Consider the following 22,182-nt stretch of genomic DNA (forward strand, 5'->3'; position numbering starts at 1 on the left):
CGTGAAGGCGGTCTTTGGGAGAAGGGGAGAAGGGGAAGAGGAGGGACTTGAGGAGTTACGGAGAGGAAAGGGGAGGGGCGGTGAGAGAGACATGTAGTCCCGCCCCTCTCTGCCGCGATTGGCTGTGGGAGAGTCGTGATGTCATACAGGGCCCCCTCGAAGTGGGCTTGTGAGTGGCTGCGTTGGGCGGGGTGTGGGAGAAAGGTAGTGATGCTATGCCGAGGCCCCGCCCCCTGTCTTGGAGCCGAGACAGTCGGGCCGCTGAAACTCGGGCCAATCAGAAGGGAGGCTCCTGGATGGCATGGTAACTATTCTACCCTTTCCTTGCCCCAGTCCGCGGGCGGTGATGGGAAGGCTTCCCCGTAGTACTGCCCGCACTTCCTGGTCAGACCACGTGCGGAGCCGGAGGGCCCTCCTGGGAGGTCTGTCTCTTTGAGTAGCTTTCCTGCAGTTGCTCTGAGGCCCCAAAACCTGGCCTCCTGGTTTCCCAACCCATGCCACCCCTATCACAACCTTTCCCTCTCTGAATCCCTAGAATAGACGCTCTAAGCATGCCCTAAGGAAAGGGCTCAGCGTAGGATATGTTACAAATGAGGATTCTTGGAACTTCTTAACCACCTGCACTTTAGGATCTCCTATTTATTCTTAAAGGTCTGGTTCAAATATGCCCACCTTCTCTGGGATACATTCCCGGATCTCAAAGAGTTGGGCTAATGCTTCGGCAGGCTTCTGTTACAGCCTTGTCACTTTGTATCCTACTGTTTACTTTTCATTCCTCTGTGCCTAGGCTCTTAGAGGTCGGACCTGCATTTTACTCATTTGAGTTTCTAACCCCTCCCCGACTTGATATTACAGGGGAGAAAGTTGAGCATGTTCTAGAAAATAGACTTAGTGACTGAGGGTCCCCCACAGAATAGCAGGAACTGTCCTCAGAAAGCAAAATGTATTCAGGCTACCTCTCCACCACCACCTTCTGATTGGAAGATTAATACAAAATGAAAATGGGCTCTGCCCAAAAGTAGATGAACTTAAATTGAGGGTTGGGTGGTAGCAAGGGATTAGAAATAACTCATTTGTCAAAAAGTGGAGTGGTTGTAAAGATGAAATAAGATAATGGATAGGAGAAATCTGGTACCTTGTAGATGCTCAAAGGAAAAAAATATATATGGATGGTCAAATGCTAAGGCTAGTTTAAACATCTGACTTCAGGCACTTGTCCCCTGCTTCTGCATCCAAACATCCCTTCCTCTCCTCCACCCTCCCTTGCCTGTGTTCTACATTAAAAAGTCATTAACTCTTCCTGGATAATTTACTGGAGCTTCCTCACTGCCCTCATGAAGCTCTGATTTCCCACCCTCCAGTCCTGAGACCCAACTATGATTAAGCCTCTCCACTACTTATTTATTCTGGTATCCCTAGGGCCCCACACACATTAGGTCCACATTAAATGTGCGACCCATGAATGAATGAATTATTGTCTTAAGTAGAATAATAGTAAAGTGGGGGACTTTTGAGTCCATGAACTCTGGGTTTAAATCTGAGCCTAACCATTTATTAGCTGTATGAACTTGGGCAAATTTCTTAACACCTGGACTTCAGTTTCCTTGTTTGTAAAATGAGGGTAGCAACTGTAATTTTAGGGTTGTTGGGAGAATTAAATGAGATAAAGCATTTAGTATGGTACCTGGTATACAGGGAGCCCTCAATAAATGGTAATTTTTCTTGTTCTTTAAAAATATCAAGGAATTCCTGGGGCGCCTGGGTAGCTCAGTCATTTAAGCGTCCGGCTTTTGATTACAGCTCAGGTTGTGATCTCAGCGTCGTGAGATCGAGTCCTGAGTCAGGCTCCATACTGAGCGTACAACCTGCTTCACATTCTCTCTCCCCCTCTGCCTCTCCTGCCCCCTGCTCACACATGCATGCACACTGTCTCAAAAATAAATAAATAAATATCAAGGAATTTCCATTGTAAATATTCTAAGATGTGGCTTCTGACACAAATGGGGCTCAAAAGTATGTTCTAAGTGAATAAGTAAATATATTCAGTCCAAAGTACTAGTGGGTATATAGGAACAGGGATCCTTAAATAGTGCATACTTGTGGGAAGACAGGAGGGGGAGACATTGGATGAGGGGTGCCACAAGGAGAAATTTCCTATAACTCTGGTGATTTCTACTTAGCAGGACCTCTTGTTAGGTCCTCTGGTAGGCATGTGGCCCACAAGCTCGTCATTCCCAGGTACCTCTCTAGGAAGGAATTTGTGGACCTCATACTCTTACTCTGTCCAATTCTCACAACACCCCTTTGATTATTATCATCTTCCTTCTTCCCCTCTAAAGAAAAGGTGTTTTGTGCATGCTTACAAAAGCTTGCTGAGCCAAATCCTCTCCTGGGCATCAGGAGCCCAGAGAGGCCCACATGTCAACACTCTGCTCTGGCCAGGAGAGAGAAAGCAAAGGAAAGTCTAACTCTGTCTTAGGAACCCCCAGTCTCTCACATACATACTCTGGGAACTGACCCTATGCAGCTTTGAAGCAGTGGTGTTCAGGGAGAAGACAGGACCCTTAAGGACCAAAGAATCAGGGAAGGGCAAGAGACTTCCTTTCAGAGTGATGGTCTAGATTTCTTATGTGGTGCATTGGAACGAGTGGCAGAATTGGAATCAAACAGCTAAGTTCAAGTGCCAGTCTCGCTACTTTTCAGATCTTGCACAAATTATTTAAGTATTCTGTGACCCAGCTTCCTTGTCTATAAAATGGGCACAAAACTCCCCATGTTGTAAGGTGGTTGTAAAAGTCAAATAAGGGAATTTACAAAGGACCAGGCACATTTGACACACAGTAAGAGCCCAGTAATTGTTGATTTCCTTCCTCTTTTCCTACAACCTGATAGGGAAGGATGATGTTTATAAATAGCATATAATTAGATTTTCATAAATCTTGTGTGGATACACTTGACTTTGAACTACAGCATTTAAAGAATTTACTAGTATATTCAGGAATTTATCTGACTTTTTTAATTTGTCCTTCCTGTTCTGTTTCCTTCTTTTACTCTTTTTTTTCATTTTGCTTCTTTTATAATAATAACTTTACCTTTTTTTTGAGGCCCAGTTCTGCCAGATTTTTAAAAAATTGAGTTATAGAAGCACCTGGATGACTTAGTTGGTTAAGTGTCTGCCTTTGGCTCAGGTCATGATCTCACAGTCCTGAGATTGAGCCCTGCATAGAGCTCCTTGCTCAGCAGGAAGCCTGCTTCTCCCTCTCCCTCTGCCCCTCCCTCTGCTTGTGCTCTCTCTCTCTCTGTGTCAAATAAATAAAATAAAATCTTTTAAAAAATTTTTAAAGTGGGGACGCCTGGGTGGCTCAGTTGGTTAAGCAGCTGCCTTTGGCTCAGGTCATGATCCCAGCGTCCTGGGATCGAGTCCCACATCAGGCTCCTTGCTCCGCAGGGAGCCTGCTTCTCCCTTTGACTCTGCCTTCCACTCTGTCTGCCTGTGCTCGCTCTCGCTAGCTCTCTCTGACAAATAAATAAAATCTTTAATAAATAAATAAATAAAAATTTAAAAAAATAAAAAATTTTTAAAGTAAAATTGAGATATAACTCACATAACATAATATTTATCCATTTAAAGTATACAATGCAAAGGGTTTTAGTACAGGTGACTCTTGAAAAACATGGATTTGAACCTGGCAGTTCCACTTATTTATTTTGTCTTTAAACATTTATTTATTTGGGGCACCAGGGTGGCTCAGTGGTTAAAGCCTCTGTCTTCAGCTCAGGTCATGATCCCAGGGTTCTGGGATCGAGCCCCACATCAGGCGCTCTGCTCGCCGGGGAGCTTGCTTCACCACCTGCCCCCAACCCCCGCCGCCTCTGCCTGCCTCTCTGCCTACTTGTGATTTCTGTCTGTCAGAAAAAAATCTTAAAAAATAAAAGAGAGAGAGAGAGAGAGAGATTTATTTATTTGAGAGAGAGAGAGAGCAGGAGCGGTGGGAGGGACAGAAGGAGAGAATCTCAAGCAGACTCCCTGCTGAGCAGGGAGCCTGGCACAGGGCTCCAACTGAGGACCCTGAGATCATGACCTGAGCTGAAACCAAGAGTCAGACGCTCAACAGATCGAGCCTCCCAGGCACCCCTGAGTAGGTTCACTTATAAGAGAATATTTTTCAGTAAGTATAATATAGTACTGTAAATGTATTGTTTCTCCTTTATGATTTTCTTAATAATATATTATTTTCTCCAGCTTATTTTATTGGAAGAATACAGTATGCTTTATATATATATATACACACACACACACACACACAAAGTATGTGTTAATCAAGCATTTAATGTTATCGGTAAAGCTTCTGCTCAACAGTAGACTCTTAGTCGTTAAGGTTTTGGGGAATTAAAAGTTATACTTGGATTTTGGACTGTGAGGGGTTAGCCTCCAATACCTGTATTGTTCAAGGATCCACTATATTCACAAAGTTGGGGAACTATCACCACTATCTAATTCTAGAAGATTTTCATAACCCCAAAAAAGAAATCCCAGACCATTAGCAGTCATTCCACATCTCCCCCTTCCCCCAGCCCTTGGCAACTACTAATCTACTTTTTGTCTCAATGAATGTGCCCATCCGGACATTTCCTATAAATGGAATCATACAATATGTGGACTTTGTGTCTGACTTCTTTCACTTAACATAATGTTTTGAAATTTCATCCATGTTGTAGTACTTCATTCCATTTTATGGTAGAATAACATTCCATTTTATGGATAAGCCATATTTCATTTATACACTCAAAAGTTGAATGACATATGAGTTTCTACCTTGTGGCTACTATGAATAATGCTGCTATAGATACTCGTGCACAAGTTTTTTGTGGACATACGTTTTCAGTTCTCTTGTGTTTATACCTAGGAATGGATTTATGGAGTCCTATAGTAACCCTGTGTTTAACTTTTTGAGGAACTACCAGACTGTTTCCCAAAGTGGCTGCACTATTGTATATTCCTGTTAATAGGAGATGAGGGTTCTAGTTTCTCCATGTCCTTGCCAGCACTTGCTATTTTCCTTTCATTATTATTATTATAGCCATCCTAAAGGCTATGAAGTGACATCTCATTGTGGTTTTCATAAACATTTCCCTAATGACTAATGATGTTGACCACCTTTTCAATTTCTTATTTTGCATTTAAATCTCCACTTTCTTACCATTCTTTTGAATTATTTTGTTTTTCCTCCTGCCAGTTTAGAAATTAAATTATCTTCTTATATGATTTTAGTCATCTCCCTAGAAGTTACCACATGCATTCCTAAGTGTGACGCTAGTTAATACCTTTATAGCTATAATAAGCCATAGGGAGTTAATAAATAGTTTGCAGCAAGGGAGGCATGCAATCAGATCTGGGTTTTTTGTTGTTGTTGTTGTTTTTTAAGAAGAGCCAATGTGGGGCGCCTGGGTGGCTCAGTGGTTAAGCCGCTGCCTTCGGCTCAGGTCATGATCTCAGGGTCCTGGGATCGAGTCCCGCATCGGGCTCTCTGCTCAGCAGGGAGCCTGCTTCCTCCTCTCTCTCTCTCTGCCTGCCTCTCTGCCTACTTGTGATTTCTCTCTGTCAAATAAATAAATAAATAAATCTTTAAAAAAAAAAAAAAAAAAAAAAAAAGAAGAGCCAATGTGGCTGTAAGTGGAGGATGATGAAGAGCTAAAAGGACAAGGAGGCCAGGGAAGGAGACCCACAGGAAGCTTTCCTTGACAAGTGCATCCTGCATTCACTTCTTTTCTGCTTCCCACCTCTCCACCGTCCCCCATGCTACTGGGGGCTGGGACATCCCTGTAAATAAATGACTGGTCAGCTTTGGGGTATCTGGTATGTGTGTGTGGATGGGGGAGTGGAGCAGTGATGTTGGCCAAAGCTGGAAAGGGGTGGTGCTATTTCAGGCACAGGCCTCTCTGGGGTATGTCCAGGCATGAGGCAAACCAACCAGGAGGGCAGGAGACATTGGAAAGCTTCAACAGCAGCAACAGCTACTTGGATGATGAGCAAATGCCCATTTGGCAAACACCGAGTACCCGCTGAATGAAGGAGAGACTGGAGGCTTAGATGCTTGTTCAACTTCTTTATCTGTACAAAGATTCCATCACATTTACCTCACCAGATTATTAAGAGTATCAAATTAGAAAGGGTACAGAAAGTTCCTGGCACCTAGTTAGAACTCATTGTTCTCTTTTGTTTTTCCTCACATAAATCAAGGTAGCTGATAGACTTTCGAACTGGCAGTGAATGAAACAGATTCAGAGAGGGTCAGTGACAGCTGTGGTCACACTTCAGAAAAGGCTCAATCAGGACTGGTTCAAGCTGTAGCTTCCACATGGGGTCCTAATAGCCATGATGTAGTGAGTATTTTCCACATGCCTGGCACACTGCTACTTTACTTCATTTAATTCTCACAGCAACGCTGTGCTGTGGATATTCCTAAAACCATCTTACAGATGAAGAAACTGAGATTCAGGACTGTATGGTGAATTGCCCCAATCACCAAAGAATTAAAACCAAGATTAATGCACCTCAAGTTTCAGACGTTGGGGGTAGTCTAGAGGCAGAGAGAAGGGACCCAGTCTCAGGAAATGGTATTTAGAGCCAAAGTAACAAACAAGGTGTCAAGACAGGGAATAAAGGCCAGGAGCAGGCATCTGTGGGTTGGAGCTAAACAAAAAGGGCTGACACAAAGCCCTAAGGTAGGAAACCTACATCTCGTTAATGAAACTAAAAGGAAATTGTTCTTTTAGTAAAGTTTTATGAATTGTTCATTTGTCCTGAAACCTTAAAGGATAGGGTGGAGGAGAGTTCAAGGTCAACAAAAGAAGTTTTTAGAATAAGGCACCCAGGGATGCCTTAAATGTCTGTCTTCTGCTCAGGTCATGATCCCAGGGTCCTCGGATAGAGTCCCACATTGAGCTCCTTGCTCGACAGAGAGCGTGCTTCTCCCTCTGCCAGCTGCTCCACATACTTATGCTCCCCACCTTCCTGCTCCCCAACAAATAAAAAAAAAAAAAAAAAGGCATCACCCCTCCAGACTTGAAGCCCACAGGAGAGAGAAATCTTTAGGTTCCCACCATTGCCTGGCTAGGGCCAGCCACATGGAGGGCCTAGGCTGAATAAATGAACAAGAGTTAACACATGAAAAAGAGCTCTGGTAAATTCATCAAATCTGAGCCTCTGTATGCCCACCTGCAAAGTGGTCATTAGTATAGCTACCTTGTGGGGTTAACATTATACAGTTGACACCCCCGCTTTTTAAATTTTATTCATTTATTTGAGAGAGAAAAAGAGGGAGGAGAGAGAGAGTAAGAGGGAGAAGCAGACTCCCCGCTGAGCAGGGAGCCCAATGCGAAGCTCAATCCCAGGACCCCAAGACCACGACCTGTGCTGAAGGCAGATGCCCAACTGACTGAGCCACCCAGGCGTCACTATACAGTTGACTCTTGAACAACACAGGGGTGAGGAGTGCTGAACCCTGGCACAGTCAAAAATCCATCTATAACTTTTGACTCCTCCAGAACCTAACTACAGATAGCTACTGTTGACAAAAGCCTTACTGATAACAAACTCAATTAACACATAGTTTGTATGTTCTGTGTTTCATATTCTGACAATAAAGTAAGCTAGAAGCAGAGAGAACATCTTATTCAGAAAATTGTAAGGAAGAGAGGGGTGCCTAACTGGCTCAGTTGGCAGATCATGTGACTCTCGATCTTGGGGTTTTAAGTTTGAGCCCCATGTTGAATGTGTAGCCTACTGTAAAAAAATATAGTTTTTAAAGAAAGTCATAAGGAAGAGAAAATGCATTTACACCACTGTGCTCTCTCTCTATATAAAAAATTCACGTATAAGTGGACCTGTGCTGTTCAAACTCACCATCGTTCCGAGGGCAACCGTATGGGGATTAAGAGAATGACCTCAGGGGTCAGACCCTGATCCTGGTTCTGACATTTGTAACTGTGTGAATAGGTAACATATCTTTCCTGTTTTACACTGGTGAAACGGAAATAGTAATAGTATTTACCTCATGCGGTTTTTATGAGGGATTAAATGGGATAATGCATAAAAAGGAAAACAAAACAAAACAAAACAAAACAGTCCTTGGAAGACAGAAAGTGCTCAAAAGGTGCTAATTATTACTGTGGGGATTTAAATAGGAAAATGTGATGGTGACCATGTCTAGCTCGGGAGGTCCTTTACCACCTGCAGGTGCTCTGACAACCCCGAATCCTCCTCAGGTTCCTTTATGGGTCAGTCAGAGTGGAGAGGGACCCCTGGGGGCTGGTTTCTGGGATTCCACACTCTCTTGGCGGGGAGTGACGGGGGCGGAGCGGACAGCCTTGCTCTGTTCTGTAGGACAGGACAGGGCGCCCTCTCCTGATCAAAGGTGGGAACAGTTCTGGCCCAGAGCTTTTGGGGTGGTTCTCACTGATCTCTCTCTACCCATAAGGTGCTCTTCCCTTTGCTCGAATCGGCTCTGGGGAGCAAAGTTAGGGAGGGGGCGTTGAGGTTGGGGCAAAGCTGTTGTAATGTTTCAGAAGGGCGAGGCTGGACAATTCGGCTAGAATGGGAGCGTGGGCAGGAGGCACTGAGGTTAGGAAATTGGAGAATTCGGGGCCCTGTTGAGTTAATTTTATGTTTTTTCAACAGGTGATGGAACACAGCTGAGAGGTAAGGTGACAAGGTGGCTTATCCAACGTGTCAAAACCAGGGGTCCAGGGCTCTTCCGGCTGTCCCCACGCAGCGGGAATTAGTGGAGCCGCCGAGAGCTGGAGAGCATGGCACCAGGGAACGCGGGATCAAGGGGGACAGCCAAGGGTCTAGGTCCGCAGGAGTGGGGAGGAGCCAACGGAGGATCTGGGCGCAGTTTCCTCCCCAAGCGCTCTGGCCCCGCCCCCGCCGTTCCCGCTCCCGCCCGCCCCCGGCCGCTTGCCCCAGGCCGGACCTGGGCTCCGCTCGGGTTCCCCCAGCGCCCGGCCCGCGCTGATGCGGCCTCCTCGCCGCCACATCCTGGGTGAGTATGGGGATGGGTGTGCTGGACTGCCGGGCAACCCCACTTGGGGGAGCTCCGCCACGCGGTCCGGCCTCCTCAAGGCCCAGCCCCACGCTCTGACGGTGCTTGCCCAGGATCTGCTGCTGTCCAGACTTCTTAACCAACCCTTCTCCCCCTCTACTCTCCGTCATGGTGGCTGGGTGTGCATTGGTTGAGCTCTCCCTTCTCTTCACAAGGACTGTTGGTTGGCATTTCTCTTTAGGTGCGGGGGATGGAGGTGTGTGTTTTGGGGGGCCTGGAACCCCATGAAGTAATTTCAAATCCCACCTCTGTCATTTATTAGCCTGTGACCTTGCACAAGTGTTTTAAACTTCCCTGAGCCTCAGTTTCCTCTTTTGTAAAATGGAAATACACAGGCAATAGGGCCTACCTCATCGAGTTATAGTGAGGATTACAAGAAACAATGTGCACCAAGTCTATCAACTGCTGTTCATGCTCAGGAGGTGCCAGGTAAGTATGGATTCCCGCTGGAGGCTGAGAAGATCTCTTGGACCTTTGGAGATAAGATAGGGGTACTTCTAAGAAAGCAGTGTCCAGCTAAGTAGTCCCTTTGAAGCAGTTAAGAGCTGACTGGGACTGAACAGCTGCCCTTCAGGTAGTGAGCTCCCTGTCCTAAGACCTGGAGTAGTAAAATCGCCATGTTTTAATGGCCTTATTAGTAATCTAAACCTCCTGATTTTCATGTCCCACAGCTGGGGGAAAGTCCTAGAGTGGTTAGATGACTTGTCCAAGGTCACACAGCTAAAAGGGGAGCCAGCATACCTCTAAGCCGTGGAACAGACCATTCCTCCAGCCTCTTTCTCCACTCACTGTCTTGGGCAGTGCATATTCATCCCCTGATGAACTGGTCTTCAGTTTGGGCATCCCAGTGGTTTCTGAGGGATCCAGAGCTGCTGGGTTGAGGGAGGGAGCTAATGCTGCTACAAGCACAGAATCGAGATTTGGGCTGGGTGTGGAAGTTGTTCCCCTTACCTCTGGGGACTTACAGTTCATTTGGGGACAATCCAAGAAATGTGTTTGATTTGGGCAGTCACCAGAGCCACTTCCATCTCCCCTGGGAGATCCCTAGCCCCTGAAGAGAGAAAGGAACTTGGGCAACTGGGGCAGGCTGCCTAATCTGACCTGGCAGAGAGGCTAGTGAGGGAAGATGGAGGAGAACACAGAGGCGTATTCACCCGCTTCTGGAATGTCAAGAGGTGCTTCCTGAGAGTGGGTCCAGGAAGAGTTGGGGCTTGATCTGGCAAGACCTTTGAGTCCTGAAGGGCAGGTTCTTTATGAATCTGGAGCCAGACCTAGTTTGGCCACAAGCAGCATAAGTTCCAAGGATGGCTCTCCATCAGGTTCAGCATCGGGCTCTGAGGAAGAACCTTCCTCTCTCTTCGTCTTGGTTTCTCTGTCTTTTGCAGTGGGGCCAGAGCTCATGGACTCGTCTATACAGGATTTGATTTACCGTTCTTTCTCTCATGGACAGGCACCCCTTCTCTCTCCCCTCCTAATCTGACCTAACCTGACCTTTCTGCCCAGACCTCTGGCCCAGAGAGGAAGGGGTCAAAGAAGGCTAGGGTGTAGTTTGTGATGCTGTGGGCCCCACATCTCCACACTGTGGGCTCTTCCTTCAAGTTGTGTGACCCTGAGCAGGTTCCTGCTCCTCTCTTGGACTCAATTTCTCCTTCTATGCACTGATGGAGGTTGGGATTGTTGGTGTGTACTTGGTTATTATAGCTCCTGACCTTCTTATCCTCATCTGGGGGGGGGGTCACAATCCTCAGGAGCCTTTACTTCATCCCTGGAGGGGGATGGATAGGCCCATGGGTACTGGGAAGCCTCCAGAAGCTGACAAGGCAGGTCTTTCCAGCAAACAGCAAGCCCAGGCCAGCACTAGGCCTGATTCTGCAAAGCTTTTCACCCCCAGAGCACGTGAGGCAGTAGGTGGGGACGAGCACGGGGTCAGGGCCCTACTGGCTTCCATGGAGGCCTTGCTGCTGTGCTCTGTGGTGCAGGCACACACAACCTGGGAAGGGATTGAAGGTACAGAAGGTCCCGGGCCAGTGGGTGAAGTAGAGAGAGAGCTGATGGGAGGCCCTGAAGCCTGGAGGCTCAAAGGCCTGTGGGAGGAGATGGGCCCTTCTGTCCACTGGGAGGTTTTAGGGTTGGTTCCTGAAACAAGAGAGACCAGTTAAACCAGCTCCTGCTGTAAATCCAGCTGTAAGGGAGAAGAGGTTCTCCTTATCCGTTCAAGCCTTGTTTTACCTCAGAGTGGGTTTATTGTCTTTTCTCTGAAATTGAGGATGAATATTCTCTTGGGATTCTGAGTCAGTCTTCTTCGGGACAGGAGCTGTCCAAGCCTAGGGGCTAGATGGCTTTCTTCTCAGACCCTTCACCCCATAGCACAGCTAAGCTAAGGACTGAACACAAGGGCTGGCTTTGCCACTGAGTCCTGGCCTTGCTGCCTTGGGTCTTGACAGCACATTACTTTATCCCCAGGTCTGACAAGATGTACCAGGTCCCACTGCCGCTGGACCGGGATGGGACCCTGGTCCGGCTCCGCTTCACCCTGGTGGCCCTGGTCACGGTCTGCTGTCCACTTGTGGCCTTCCTCTTCTGCATCCTCTGGTCCCTGCTCTTCCACTTCAAGGAGACTACGGCCACACACTGTGGGGTAGGGCTTGCCCAGGGGGGTCGGGGAACAATATCTTCAGGCCCAATTGGATCTTTTTTGGATCATGATTCTGTTGTTAAAGGATTAGCGAGGTCTCCAGTGGGGTCCATCAAACAATTTGGGCTGCTGGAGGTTAGGATGCCTGTAAATCGAGGTCTCAGGAATGAGCCTTCTGCCACTTTCCATAGAAGTCACTAGGGCCTGCAGTCCCTGAAGCTGGGCAGTCCCAGGACCAAGAACCCAATCCTTACTTGATAGCAGGGTAGATTCAAGAGCCCCAGGGTTTTGTGAGGGATGAAGAGAGAACAAGCCTGAGCTAGAAGGAACTGGAGCCTCTTAGTGTGTCACTGTAGGCTGTGCCTGTCTCTGGGGGAATGTGATTCTGTATGCGTGTGTGTGACTGTGAGGGACACAACTATGTGTGGGAGAGACTATCTGTGCGTGTCTGGATGAGGGCCTGATGATGATGATGATGTGTGTGTGTGTGTGTGTGTGTATGGTGTGTTCCATATATGTTCCTGTTGGCACCCATGCACCTTCTACTCTGGGATATGGCATGCTGGGCCAGAAGAAAAGACACGAGTTTTCTCTGTAGTATCTCAGAGTAAAGAGGGTGAGCCTGTGTTGACCTCTGTTACACTCCTAGCTCATCTACTGACTCTGTATTACCTGAGACACGGAGACTGAGCCTCCCCATGTCTAAAATCGAGTTGACAATTCCCATCCTCCTCCTCAGGGCCAGGATACAGCTCTAGATAGAGGAAGAATAGGAAGGTCGTTTGGGAAATGGTGAAGGGTGAGGAACAGAAGGAAGAGGAGGAAAAGGAAATTGTCAGGTTAGAAGGCAGGGCAGGAGAGGAAGAGTTTAGGGGCTGTAGGTAGAAAAGAGGCAGGGCCTGGACATGGACCCTTGCAGTAGCATCAAGAGAGCTCTGTAGGCCCCCATTCATCTCAGATTCCTGCCTCTCTATAAAGAGTATCTGCTCCAGAAATAGGGCTGCGACCAGGACTGAGACTGGGGTATGGCTGTAGTATGGAGTGGGGCTTAGTTCCTTTGTTCATATGACTTGAAAGTTTTCCCTCTCCTTGATTTGTCATTGAAGAGACGTTGGCCTTGAGCTCTGGGCAGCCATTCTGATGAGACCCAAGGCTGGGAGCTATCAGAAAGAACAGAACTGGAAGAAAAGAGGGTGTCCAGGTGATCTGGGTGGGGGGAGATCAGAAAGGGTCCAACCAATGGCCTTTCCTGAGCTAGTTTTTACCTTAGATAATGCTTCAAATGTTTCTCTCACACTGGTCAACTCCTTTGTATCCTGCAAAACCCTTTTCAAGTGTCACGTCCTTTGAAGAGCCTTTCCTAGCCTCCTTGGGGGCAAACTGAATCACTCTTTTCTCTGGGAGTTCCCTGTTTTATCTTTCCTGCAGTTCTATCACATCATGTTTGTATCTCTGTTCCCCACCAGACTGGGAGCTCCTTCAAGGTGGGCACTACATCTGAATCAGAAAGAATTTGTTGGATAAATAAACAGGACAACTCCCCCCCACCCCCAACCACCACACACACATACCAGCCCAGTACCCTGGGAAAAAGAAGGCCCGTAGTCATAGCCCATACAGAAAATGATAATATTTGTATAGCATATGAAGTTAAATGGAGTAGGCTGTTTGCTCTGCCCCACATCGCTATCTCCTGAGGGCTAATGGGATCAATAACTTAGCATACCTGACATATCTAGACCTCATTCTTGGCATATTAGTTAGGGAGCTAAGGCATAGGCATAGTGGCACAGGTACCTAGTCCCTCTGGGTCAGGACTGAGTGAGCTTAGTGACCCAGGGGAGATTTTGTCCCCACTCCCTGGGACTACTGTGTCATAGCCACTTAGGGGCAGTCTAGGTGGATGTCTGCTCCGAATTTCTCACCTAGAGTATTCCCTGAATGGCCAACCCTAGGAATAAAAGAAGTAACTTTAGTCTAACGCATCTATAATTAGATGGCTCTGCCTCTGCTTGCATATCTCCAGTGATGCGGCACTTCCTTCCTCTCCAGACAGCCTATTCCAAGGAGGTCTAGTAACTAACAATTAGCAAGCTGTTTTTTGTGGCAAGCGCACTTTCTCTTTCTGATGAATCTCTGCTTTTGCCCTGGCTCTGCTTTGGGAAACTGAGAGCTCCTTTCTCCTCCTGGTGTCAAGCCAGTCCTACAGAGATGGGACAGCAGTAATTGCGGGGGGGGGGGGGCAGAGTTTACTCTTATTGTGTAGCATAGCTCCACTTCTTTCAGGCAAACTTCACAGGACATGCACCCTAGCCTTGGCCCAGTTGGTCACTCCTCTCTCTATCCGAGGCCCTGCTATAGGCATAGGACTTCCTATGGCTTGGGTAGTAGAGGCAAAAGCAGGACCATTGCATTCCTATTACTGGCTGTTAGATCCCTGTTAGGGCGTCTTGGGCTGATGTTAGCTGCTTCTGCAGAGGAGGCTGGACACTGATATGGCATATTCAGGCCCATCTAGATCTCATTTGGATCCTGAATCTGTTGTCCTATGACTAGCTGGCTCTCCAGTGAGGCCCAACAGACCTACTCCGGCTCCCAGCAAAAAGGGGTGAAATCCTATTCTGCTTTCTCCCTTTCCCTTCCCAGAAACCTGCCTGTTTCCCAGGACACAACCCTCAGAAAGGTCCCTACACCCATCCCTGGCAAGGAAGCTTCCTTAGCCACTATCGCTCTTATCTTTGCAGAGTGTTCCAGGGTTTATGATATGGTTTTGTTGGTTTTGGGAGGGCTGTGTGCTTGGGCAGGCGTGGAGATCTAGGCTCCATGGGTGGGAGGGTATGCCCTGAGGAACTAGGGGTGGGACCCTCCAGTCTTAGAATAGTCTCAGTCTGGCTAGAGCCCTCAACTCAAGCCTCAGATCCATCCATCAGCACCCAGTGTGAGTGTTGCCAGTGCGAGCCCCCTCCCCCATTTCCCTGATACTGAGCTGGACTAGTGGACTGGTGTTCCCTTAACGGAGGGAGGTATGTGTCCCAAGGGAAGTTTGGTCCTAGGACTTAAAAGTCAAAGCCATTTCTGTCTGTCTCCCCAGAAGGGAACCCAGCTTGCAAGTCATGGTGGTCGGGGCAGGGGGAGGTGGGAGGAGGGAGTTCTCTGCTTAGAGGGCAAAGAGAATAGAGGAAGGTCAGTTCCTTTGGGCTAGGTCTGTCCTTGCTAGGTCCGGCCCAGCAGACAGGCTCAGGGTGAGTGGAGAAGATTCCTATGGCCCTTAGAGTCCCATAACCTTTGGACTGGGTGACATGGTCTTTGCAGAGAGGAAGGAGATGGAGGTCTGGGCCTCTGCAGGGACCCTGGTATCTTGAGATGACAGTACTGCTGGCCTGAGGCTTGGATCATTCTGAGCCTGGGGGTGGGCTGGTGGGCAGACTGTGACCCCAGTGAAATGTTCAGGGCACTCCCACTGTTCCTGGTTGAACTTGGGTGAAGAGCAGGAATGTGGTCAGACGGGGTCAGTGGGAGGGCTGAGACTTCATTTAGGTTATTTGGCCTGAAGAAAGCCTTGACTTGGGAGCTTTAGACTGTCAGGGGCTGAAACCTTAGTTCTAATGTTTGATCCTGGCATAGTTCTCTCCTTCTGTGGAACAGAAATAACAACCTTTCTACCTCTGACCCTTCTGAGTGGGTATGTGCCAAAGGGATTCCTAAGAGCTGACCCTGCCTGACCGAGTGGCTCCCTCCCCATCTCTCTCTGTTCTCCTGATCTTCTGCACTGCTTTCCTTTTCCCCTTGCATTCTTTCTACTCTGGCTCTTCCCTCTACCCAGAGGAGCCAGGTCCAGAAAAGTCCTCAGTTCCTGAGGCCCACGTGTCCCACCAGGCCCCAAGTCGTGTCCCTCACCCTGCTTGGGCACCACTCCATACAGGATGTTCTCTGCGGCCTCACAGCCCTTGGACCCAGATGGGACTGTGTTCCGGCTCCGCTTCACGGCCGTGGTCTGGTGGATCATCACTTTCCCCATATTCGGCTTCTTCTTCTGCATCATCTGGTCTCTGGTGTTCCACTTTGAGTACACAGTGGCCACTGACTGTGGGGTGAGTGCCATGCTCCCTTGCACCTGGTTCAGGGCCAGGTCAGGGCCAGGTTGGGAGATGGCCATGAGAGTGGAATCAGAGAATAGGAGAGGAGGTGGAGAGTCAGAGAGAGGGGAAGGGATGAAGGGATATTGGGGGGCAAGTCAGAGTTGGGGGAATTTGTGAGGAGACACTCAGTGAGAGTGGAGTCACAGTCCTCTAAGAGAAGCCACAGAGGGGAGGGAAAAGGAGGGGAATAGGTAAAAGAGGTCATGAAAGGGAGGAGGAGGTTGAAGAAAGTCCAGACTGGGAAGGAAGCCAAGAATGGGGAGTCAGATGCAGCCAGGAGCCAGGAGACGTCGTAGTTGGGCTTAGCTGAGACTGGGGCCTGGCCAAGAGGACCCCCAAGCCTTGCCCTGGAATCTTCTAGTTTGGTTTCTCCCTCTGACAACCTTGGGCCCCACAACTTGTGTCCACTCAGGGCTCTGCTAGCTAGAAACCTAAATGGACTTCCTGCCTCTATGAGCAGTCCACTGGGCCTTTCTAAGGGCCCAGGGTTAGAGTTTTGGGTCAGGGGCATGGAACTGAACATTCACTTGCCTTTAGCCTCTCATCCTACAAGAGACAGTCCTAGACACAGATGGTCAGGCACAGTGAGATGGGAGGCACTGTGATAAAGGGGAGCACAGGGATCACGGGGCCCAGAGCAAGCACTTAGTGTAGCCTAGATGTTGGGGAAGACTTCCTTCCTGAAGCAGGGGGCATTGCAGCTATAGAGGTGAAGAAGGATTTTGTGAATGCCAGGCTGACAACTTCTGATTTTATCCAGAGGGCAGTGGTGAGCTTTGGAACGATTTTAAACAGGGAAGTTCATGATCAGATTTATGCTTTAGAAGACCATTCTGGCTCCTGAATAGAGAATATTTGTAAGGGCAGGGAGCAAGTATAGGGAGAGAAGTGAAGAGGTTAGTGCAGTAATTCACACTAGTGGGGAGACCAGAGCTAAAATAAAGATTATGAGACTAGAGAGTTGAGGATCGAGTCCAGAGAAGGGTAGCAGGTTGAATTGTAGGGATGAGAGGTTGTGTCCAGTTGGCAAGGGATGGGGGCAGTAGACAGAAAATTCATCCATAACTTTGGGGGATTTTTGTCAAAGGAATTAATCTCTACTGGTGAAATCTGAGGTGCTATGGTAGGGAATTTTTTGGACCCTCACCCTTTATACTATGTGAATTTCTGATCTACTGCCTCACCATAGATCCACTGAGTCAGGTCTTCCATGCCAGTGGAGGGTTTGTGTTCTTGGGGTAAAGTGGTTATGTTCCCATCTCAGCACCCTTAGCTCTGAGCTCATGGCGAAACTTAAGGTGAACTGGGTAGCTGGTCTCTGATAGCTCCTGATGTTGATGGCACAACTGGTGAGCGGGGAACTCGTGTGCTTTGGATGGGGAGACATATGTGAATATCTATACCTGATTATACGTGTGTGTGTGTGTATCAGTGTGTCTGTGCATGTGTGCATGAGGGGTTGGGGGAGAGAAAGAGAGATAAGAAGATGCCTGCTCTTAGCAGCCTTCCTCCACCCATACTCTGAGAGGAGTTTATGAAATCTCCCTTCCTTCAGAGGCATCCCCCAAGCTCTTTGCCATCTCTTTACCTGTTTTCCAGCATCAGTCAGGACTCTGGGCTCTCCCAGCCAAGCTTTAGAAGCTCATGCTCCCCCCCACACACATACACACACAGCATGCACACATACACACACACACACACACACACAAAGCTCATGCTGGTTCCATTCCCCTTAAAGTAGCTAGGGTTGGGGCAGGAGTTTTCAGAATGAATATTCTAGAAAGTGGAGGCAGCACTTTTACTAACCTTACTGAGGGGACCTAACTCAGAGAGGCAGAACAGTAAGGAGGCTTGGAGGTCTCAGAAATCTCTGGCAAAGGTATGATTCTCACCTCTCTCTCATATGCAGTCTTCCCATCTTCAAGAACCACATAGCTGACCAGCTCTTTGTAGGATTTTCAGGGAAGTAGGTCATATGAAAGCCATCACCATAGCCATTTGTGCCGCAGATGCTCTGTATACATTATATTCAGTATCTGCAATCATCCTGCAAGGTAGGTGGTAGTGTCCCTATTTTGTCGGTGAGGAAATCGAAGCTCTGAAAGGGGAAGTGACCTGCTCAAAGTCACTCAACTAATAAAGGCAGAGATGGGGGGTGCCTGGGTGGCTCAGTGGGTTAAGCCTCTGCCTTCAGTTCCGATCATGCTCTCAGGGACCTGGGATCAAGTCCCGCATCGGGCTCTTTGCTCAGCAGGGAGTCTGTTTCCCCCTCTCTCTGCCTGCCTCTCTGCCTACTTGTGATCTCTTTCTCTCTCTGTCAAATAAATAAATGAAATTTAAAAATTTAAAAAAAAAAAAAAAAAGGCAGATATGGGATACAGACCTGGGTTTGTATGGCTCCAGAGCCTCCATGCTGCCTCTTTACTGACAACTCAGAGTGTCTGAGCCTGGTCTCAAGCTAAGGTATCTCAAGCCATTGCCTTGAGAGCAGCACCCTCTCTCCAAGAGCTCTGCACTTAGCTTCCTCTGATAGTGCTGAGGGCAATCTGTCTCCTTTTCTGGGAAGCCTTTGAAGCCCCTGGCTGATGAGCCCCCAGGCCAACCCCTGCTCTGTGAGCTGCCTCCACCTTCCTTCCCAGCCTTGATGGAGACCGCATCCCCATTAAGAGAAAGGAAAGGATCTTCTAGAATTGCATCTCTGAAGCCTGGCCCTGCTCTGGCTTTTGCTGGAAGTCTAAAAAAAGCCACAGAAAGTATGTACAACAGGCTAGTAGCTTTCAGCTTTTTAAGAATCCTTTAGAAATGTAGATTCCCATAGTCCAGACTGGCTACATTCTCACACGATCCCCAGTGAGTTATATGCACATTCAAGGTAGAAGCATTGCTCTAGGCCCTGGAGTCTGAGAGGTCCTCCTCCTAGCCCTGGCTCTCCTGTCACTCATCCCTCATCATGCAGACAACACACCTATCCTCACAGCTGTGTGTGTGACCTCCTCCTCCTTCCTCAACTTTAAAGAATAGTGCTCCAGTTCCTTAAGGAATGAGGAGTTCCAGCTTTGAGAAAGATAAATGGGGGAGATGCTCCAGAAAGGGGTCCTTTTCTTAGACTATCCAGGTTAAGAGTACCCACTTTCTTAAGCATGTTCAGGGTGGGGGGACCCTTCCGACTCAGGTCCCCCCAGGATCTCACAGTACCCTCTACCACCTTGGCACATCTACCTGAAAGAATAAGTGAAGCTGGGAGGAGTCAGAAGAACCAACCACTCGGCTGCCCAGTGCATCCAGCACTGTCCCAGGGAAGCTCAGGTGGCCTGTCCTCATGACTATCTATCCAATCTAGGATCCTGGGCTCATCGAACCTCCCTCAGGACCTTATCGAAGGCAAAGCTCTGTACTACGGGCTCAGAGAGCATCTGAATCTGTCTCCAGCTTCCGTAGCCATGTAGAGTCCCATCAAGTTCCTGCACACACCCCAGCCTGCCCAGGGAATGAGAACAAGCACCCTGGTGGAGGGGGGGGAGGAAGGGGACCTGGCAGGGACTTCTCCCAGGAGCGTTCTGGAGGATCTCCTGGAAGGAGAGGGGCTGGAGTGGGGCCTCAGGAGAGCCAGGGTGGTTCTGAAGGAGGGAGAAGGCTCTCCAGGTGGGTGGGGCCGGCAGAGGCCTGTCCCCAGACAGCTCACAACTCTCTAGGTGCCCAATTATCTGCCCTCGGTGAGCTCAGCCATCGGTGGGGAGGTGCCCCAGCGCTACGTGTGGCGCTTCTGCATCGGCCTGCACTCGGCACCTCGCTTCCTGGTGGCCTTTGCCTACTGGAACCACTACCTCAGCTGCGCGTCCCCGTGTCCCGGCTACCGCCCGCTCTGTCGCCTCAACTTCGGCCTCAACGTGGTGGAGAACCTGGCGCTGCTCGTGCTCACCTACGTCTCCTCTTCCGAGGACTTCAGTGGGTGCCCAGATGAGGGAAGGAGGAGCAGGGAAGGGTTGGGGAGGGCCACCCCCACCCCCGCCCTCCCTCGGACCTTAGGATGCTTGGATGCTCCCTGCAGGGCGTGCTCCCAAACCCCCTCTCTCCCTCCAGCCATCCATGAAAATGCTTTCATTGTGTTCATCGCCTCATCCCTTGGTCACATGCTCCTCACCTGCATTCTCTGGCGGCTGACCAAGAAGCACACAGTAAGTCAGGAGGTACGGTCTACCCCTAGTGGGGCTCGAGGCGGCCCAGAGGAACATCCAGGACACCTGTCCTCAGGATGCGGGTCACGGTGAGGTGGGAGCTGAAGTTCCCATGGGAATCCGGGCTGGGGCTGGGACTTGTGGACAGGTGGAGGGTGGTCGAGTGGGTCGAATCTAGGACTATATTTGGGTGATATGGGAGACTGGAAGATAGCAGAGCTGGGGGACTCCCAAGTTGGGGCAGAATGAGGAACAGCACCCAGGGTGCTGTGGGTTAGGAGCAGTATCAGCGGTCTGTGGTACCTCCAGTGTATACACACACACACACACACACACACACCCCTTTTTTCCCCCTGTAGTACGTGGAGGGGTCAGATTGGTGGGTGACTCCAAGTAACTTTCATATTCCAACTGGCTGAAGTGGGAAGGGCTTCATTATCCTCACGAACGCAGGGATAGGAACATGCCTATCATTGCTGCTGCCCTTGCCCGTACCCCCTTCCATAACCCAGGGAGGTAAGACACAGCTCTTAGGAACTGGGGCCATGAGGGGAGGCTGCCCACACATATCCAAAGGGCCACCCAGTGATCAGATAGCCCATCCTCTAGGACCGCAAGTCCTACAACTGGAAACAGCGGCTTTTCATCATCAACTTCATCTCCTTCTTCACGGCGTTGGCTGTCTACTTTCGGCACAACATGTATTGTGAGGCTGGAGGTGAGGCCAGGCTGGGATCCACTGGTGGTCATGTTTTCTGTAGTGTGCATTATGGCAGTAGTCTTGGGGGGCTTGTACCCACTGCAGAAATGTGGTGATGATTTACCAAGAGGCCCCGGGAGGGTTGGAGGTAGAAGGCTCACCGTGCCCTGTTCTTGTGTTCTCACAACAGTGTACACCATTTTTGCCATCCTGGAATACACTGTCGTCCTAACCAACATGGCGTTCCACATGACGGCCTGGTGGGACTTCGGGAACAAGGAGCTGCTCATTACCTCCCAGCCTGAGGAAAAGCGATTCTAAACCCTTTCTCTTCTGCTAGGAAGGAGGCGGTCCACTGCCCAGAAACTAGAAACAAGACATTACACTCTGGCCTTCCCCGCCCTGTGTCCTCTGTGGGCCGTGCTGAAGTGGGGGGAGGGGGAGAAGAAAGGAGGAAGGGCACAGGACAGGGCTTCAGGCAGCTCTGCTGGCTTCTCCTTTCCCTCACCCCGCCTGAAGGCACAGGAACTTTCAAGCAGCATCACCCTTATCTGAGAGGCCCCAAGAGGCTGAGCTGGCAGGAGAGCTCCACCATCTGGTGCTAAAAAAAGTCCTGAGGTTCGTAACCACCGAATTGGTTCTTGGCCTTTACATAGCCACCTCTTGCTGAGGTCAGGGACCACTGAACAGTGGCTGCTACCTGAAAACCACAGCCATCTCTCACCACCGGGTCATTTGCTTGACTCATGTGTCTACTTATGTCCTGTGCATACCCAGGCCTAGGGCCACCATCCCATGCTAAGGTTGCTCAGGTGTTCTAGCCCTGACTTCACCTCCAACTCAGAGTATGCTTCCCTATTTAAGCCTCAGTGTGTCCATGTGGGTGATGGCAGGGGAGGGCTGTAGGATTTGCATGGGCTCTGCCAGTGGTTCTGACACTACTTTGTGGAGGTGGTGTTCTGTACCTGAAGGGCAACCTGCTCCAGGAGTGCTGGCACAGCACGTATTTCCCTCCCATCTGAAATCTCTGGCTTACAGACTCTTCCTCCTTGGCAAAGGTGTGAGGTGGAGTCAAAGGTAGATTCCTGCCCCAAAATGGGCTCTCTGGTGTCCCCTATCCTCCCTACTGCCTCATGCCCTGACCTCTTTGGATTGTACTATTTTATTTCAAATAAAATTCTTTTTGTTTTTGTTTTTTTCCCCCAAAAGCCTGGGCTAGGTTTATCTTTGTTTCATGGAACTGAGGTGAGGGACAGGCTCCAGGATGGAGGGAATAAGTCCATTGCAAGGTACGATTCCAAACTTCCTACCTTAGGCCTGAAGTCTTCTAAAGCTGGTCTAAGCCCCAGTTTTGGTGAGCAGGAGTGACTGAGCTGTCCCTGTTATGACTCTAGGCTTGATAGCTGGGATAACTCAAAGTCTTCGGTTG

The 22,182-nt window shown here is 49.1% G+C and overlaps 1 protein-coding gene across 5 annotated transcripts; it reads left to right on the forward strand.

Moving 5' to 3' along the window:
- The first annotated feature begins 198 nt into the window (after positions 1-198).
- On the forward strand, positions 199-21,961 carry PGAP2 (post-GPI attachment to proteins 2). 5 transcript variants are annotated; one of them, XM_059134178.1, is made up of 7 exons: positions 199-304; positions 8,681-8,701; positions 11,568-11,742; positions 19,571-19,823; positions 19,959-20,065; positions 20,663-20,771; positions 20,944-21,961. In XM_059134178.1, exons 3-7 carry the CDS (start codon positions 11,578-11,580, stop codon positions 21,072-21,074), a joined length of 765 nt encoding a protein of 254 aa, XP_058990161.1. In that variant the 5' UTR covers positions 199-304; positions 8,681-8,701; positions 11,568-11,577; the 3' UTR covers positions 21,075-21,961. The 5 variants fall into 5 exon arrangements, with proteins under 5 accessions (XP_058990161.1, XP_058990166.1, XP_058990175.1 ...); XM_059134183.1 differs by lacking the exon at positions 199-304 and adding an exon at positions 8,417-8,480; XM_059134192.1 differs by lacking the exons at positions 199-304; positions 8,681-8,701 and adding exons at positions 8,920-9,044; positions 15,649-15,830 and having other exon boundaries at positions 11,568-11,743.
- The last annotated feature ends 221 nt before the right edge of the window (positions 21,962-22,182 follow it).

This window comes from Mustela lutreola, chromosome 1 (assembly GCF_030435805.1).
Source record: "Mustela lutreola isolate mMusLut2 chromosome 1, mMusLut2.pri, whole genome shotgun sequence".
NCBI classification, from domain to species: Eukaryota; Metazoa; Chordata; class Mammalia; order Carnivora; family Mustelidae; genus Mustela; species Mustela lutreola.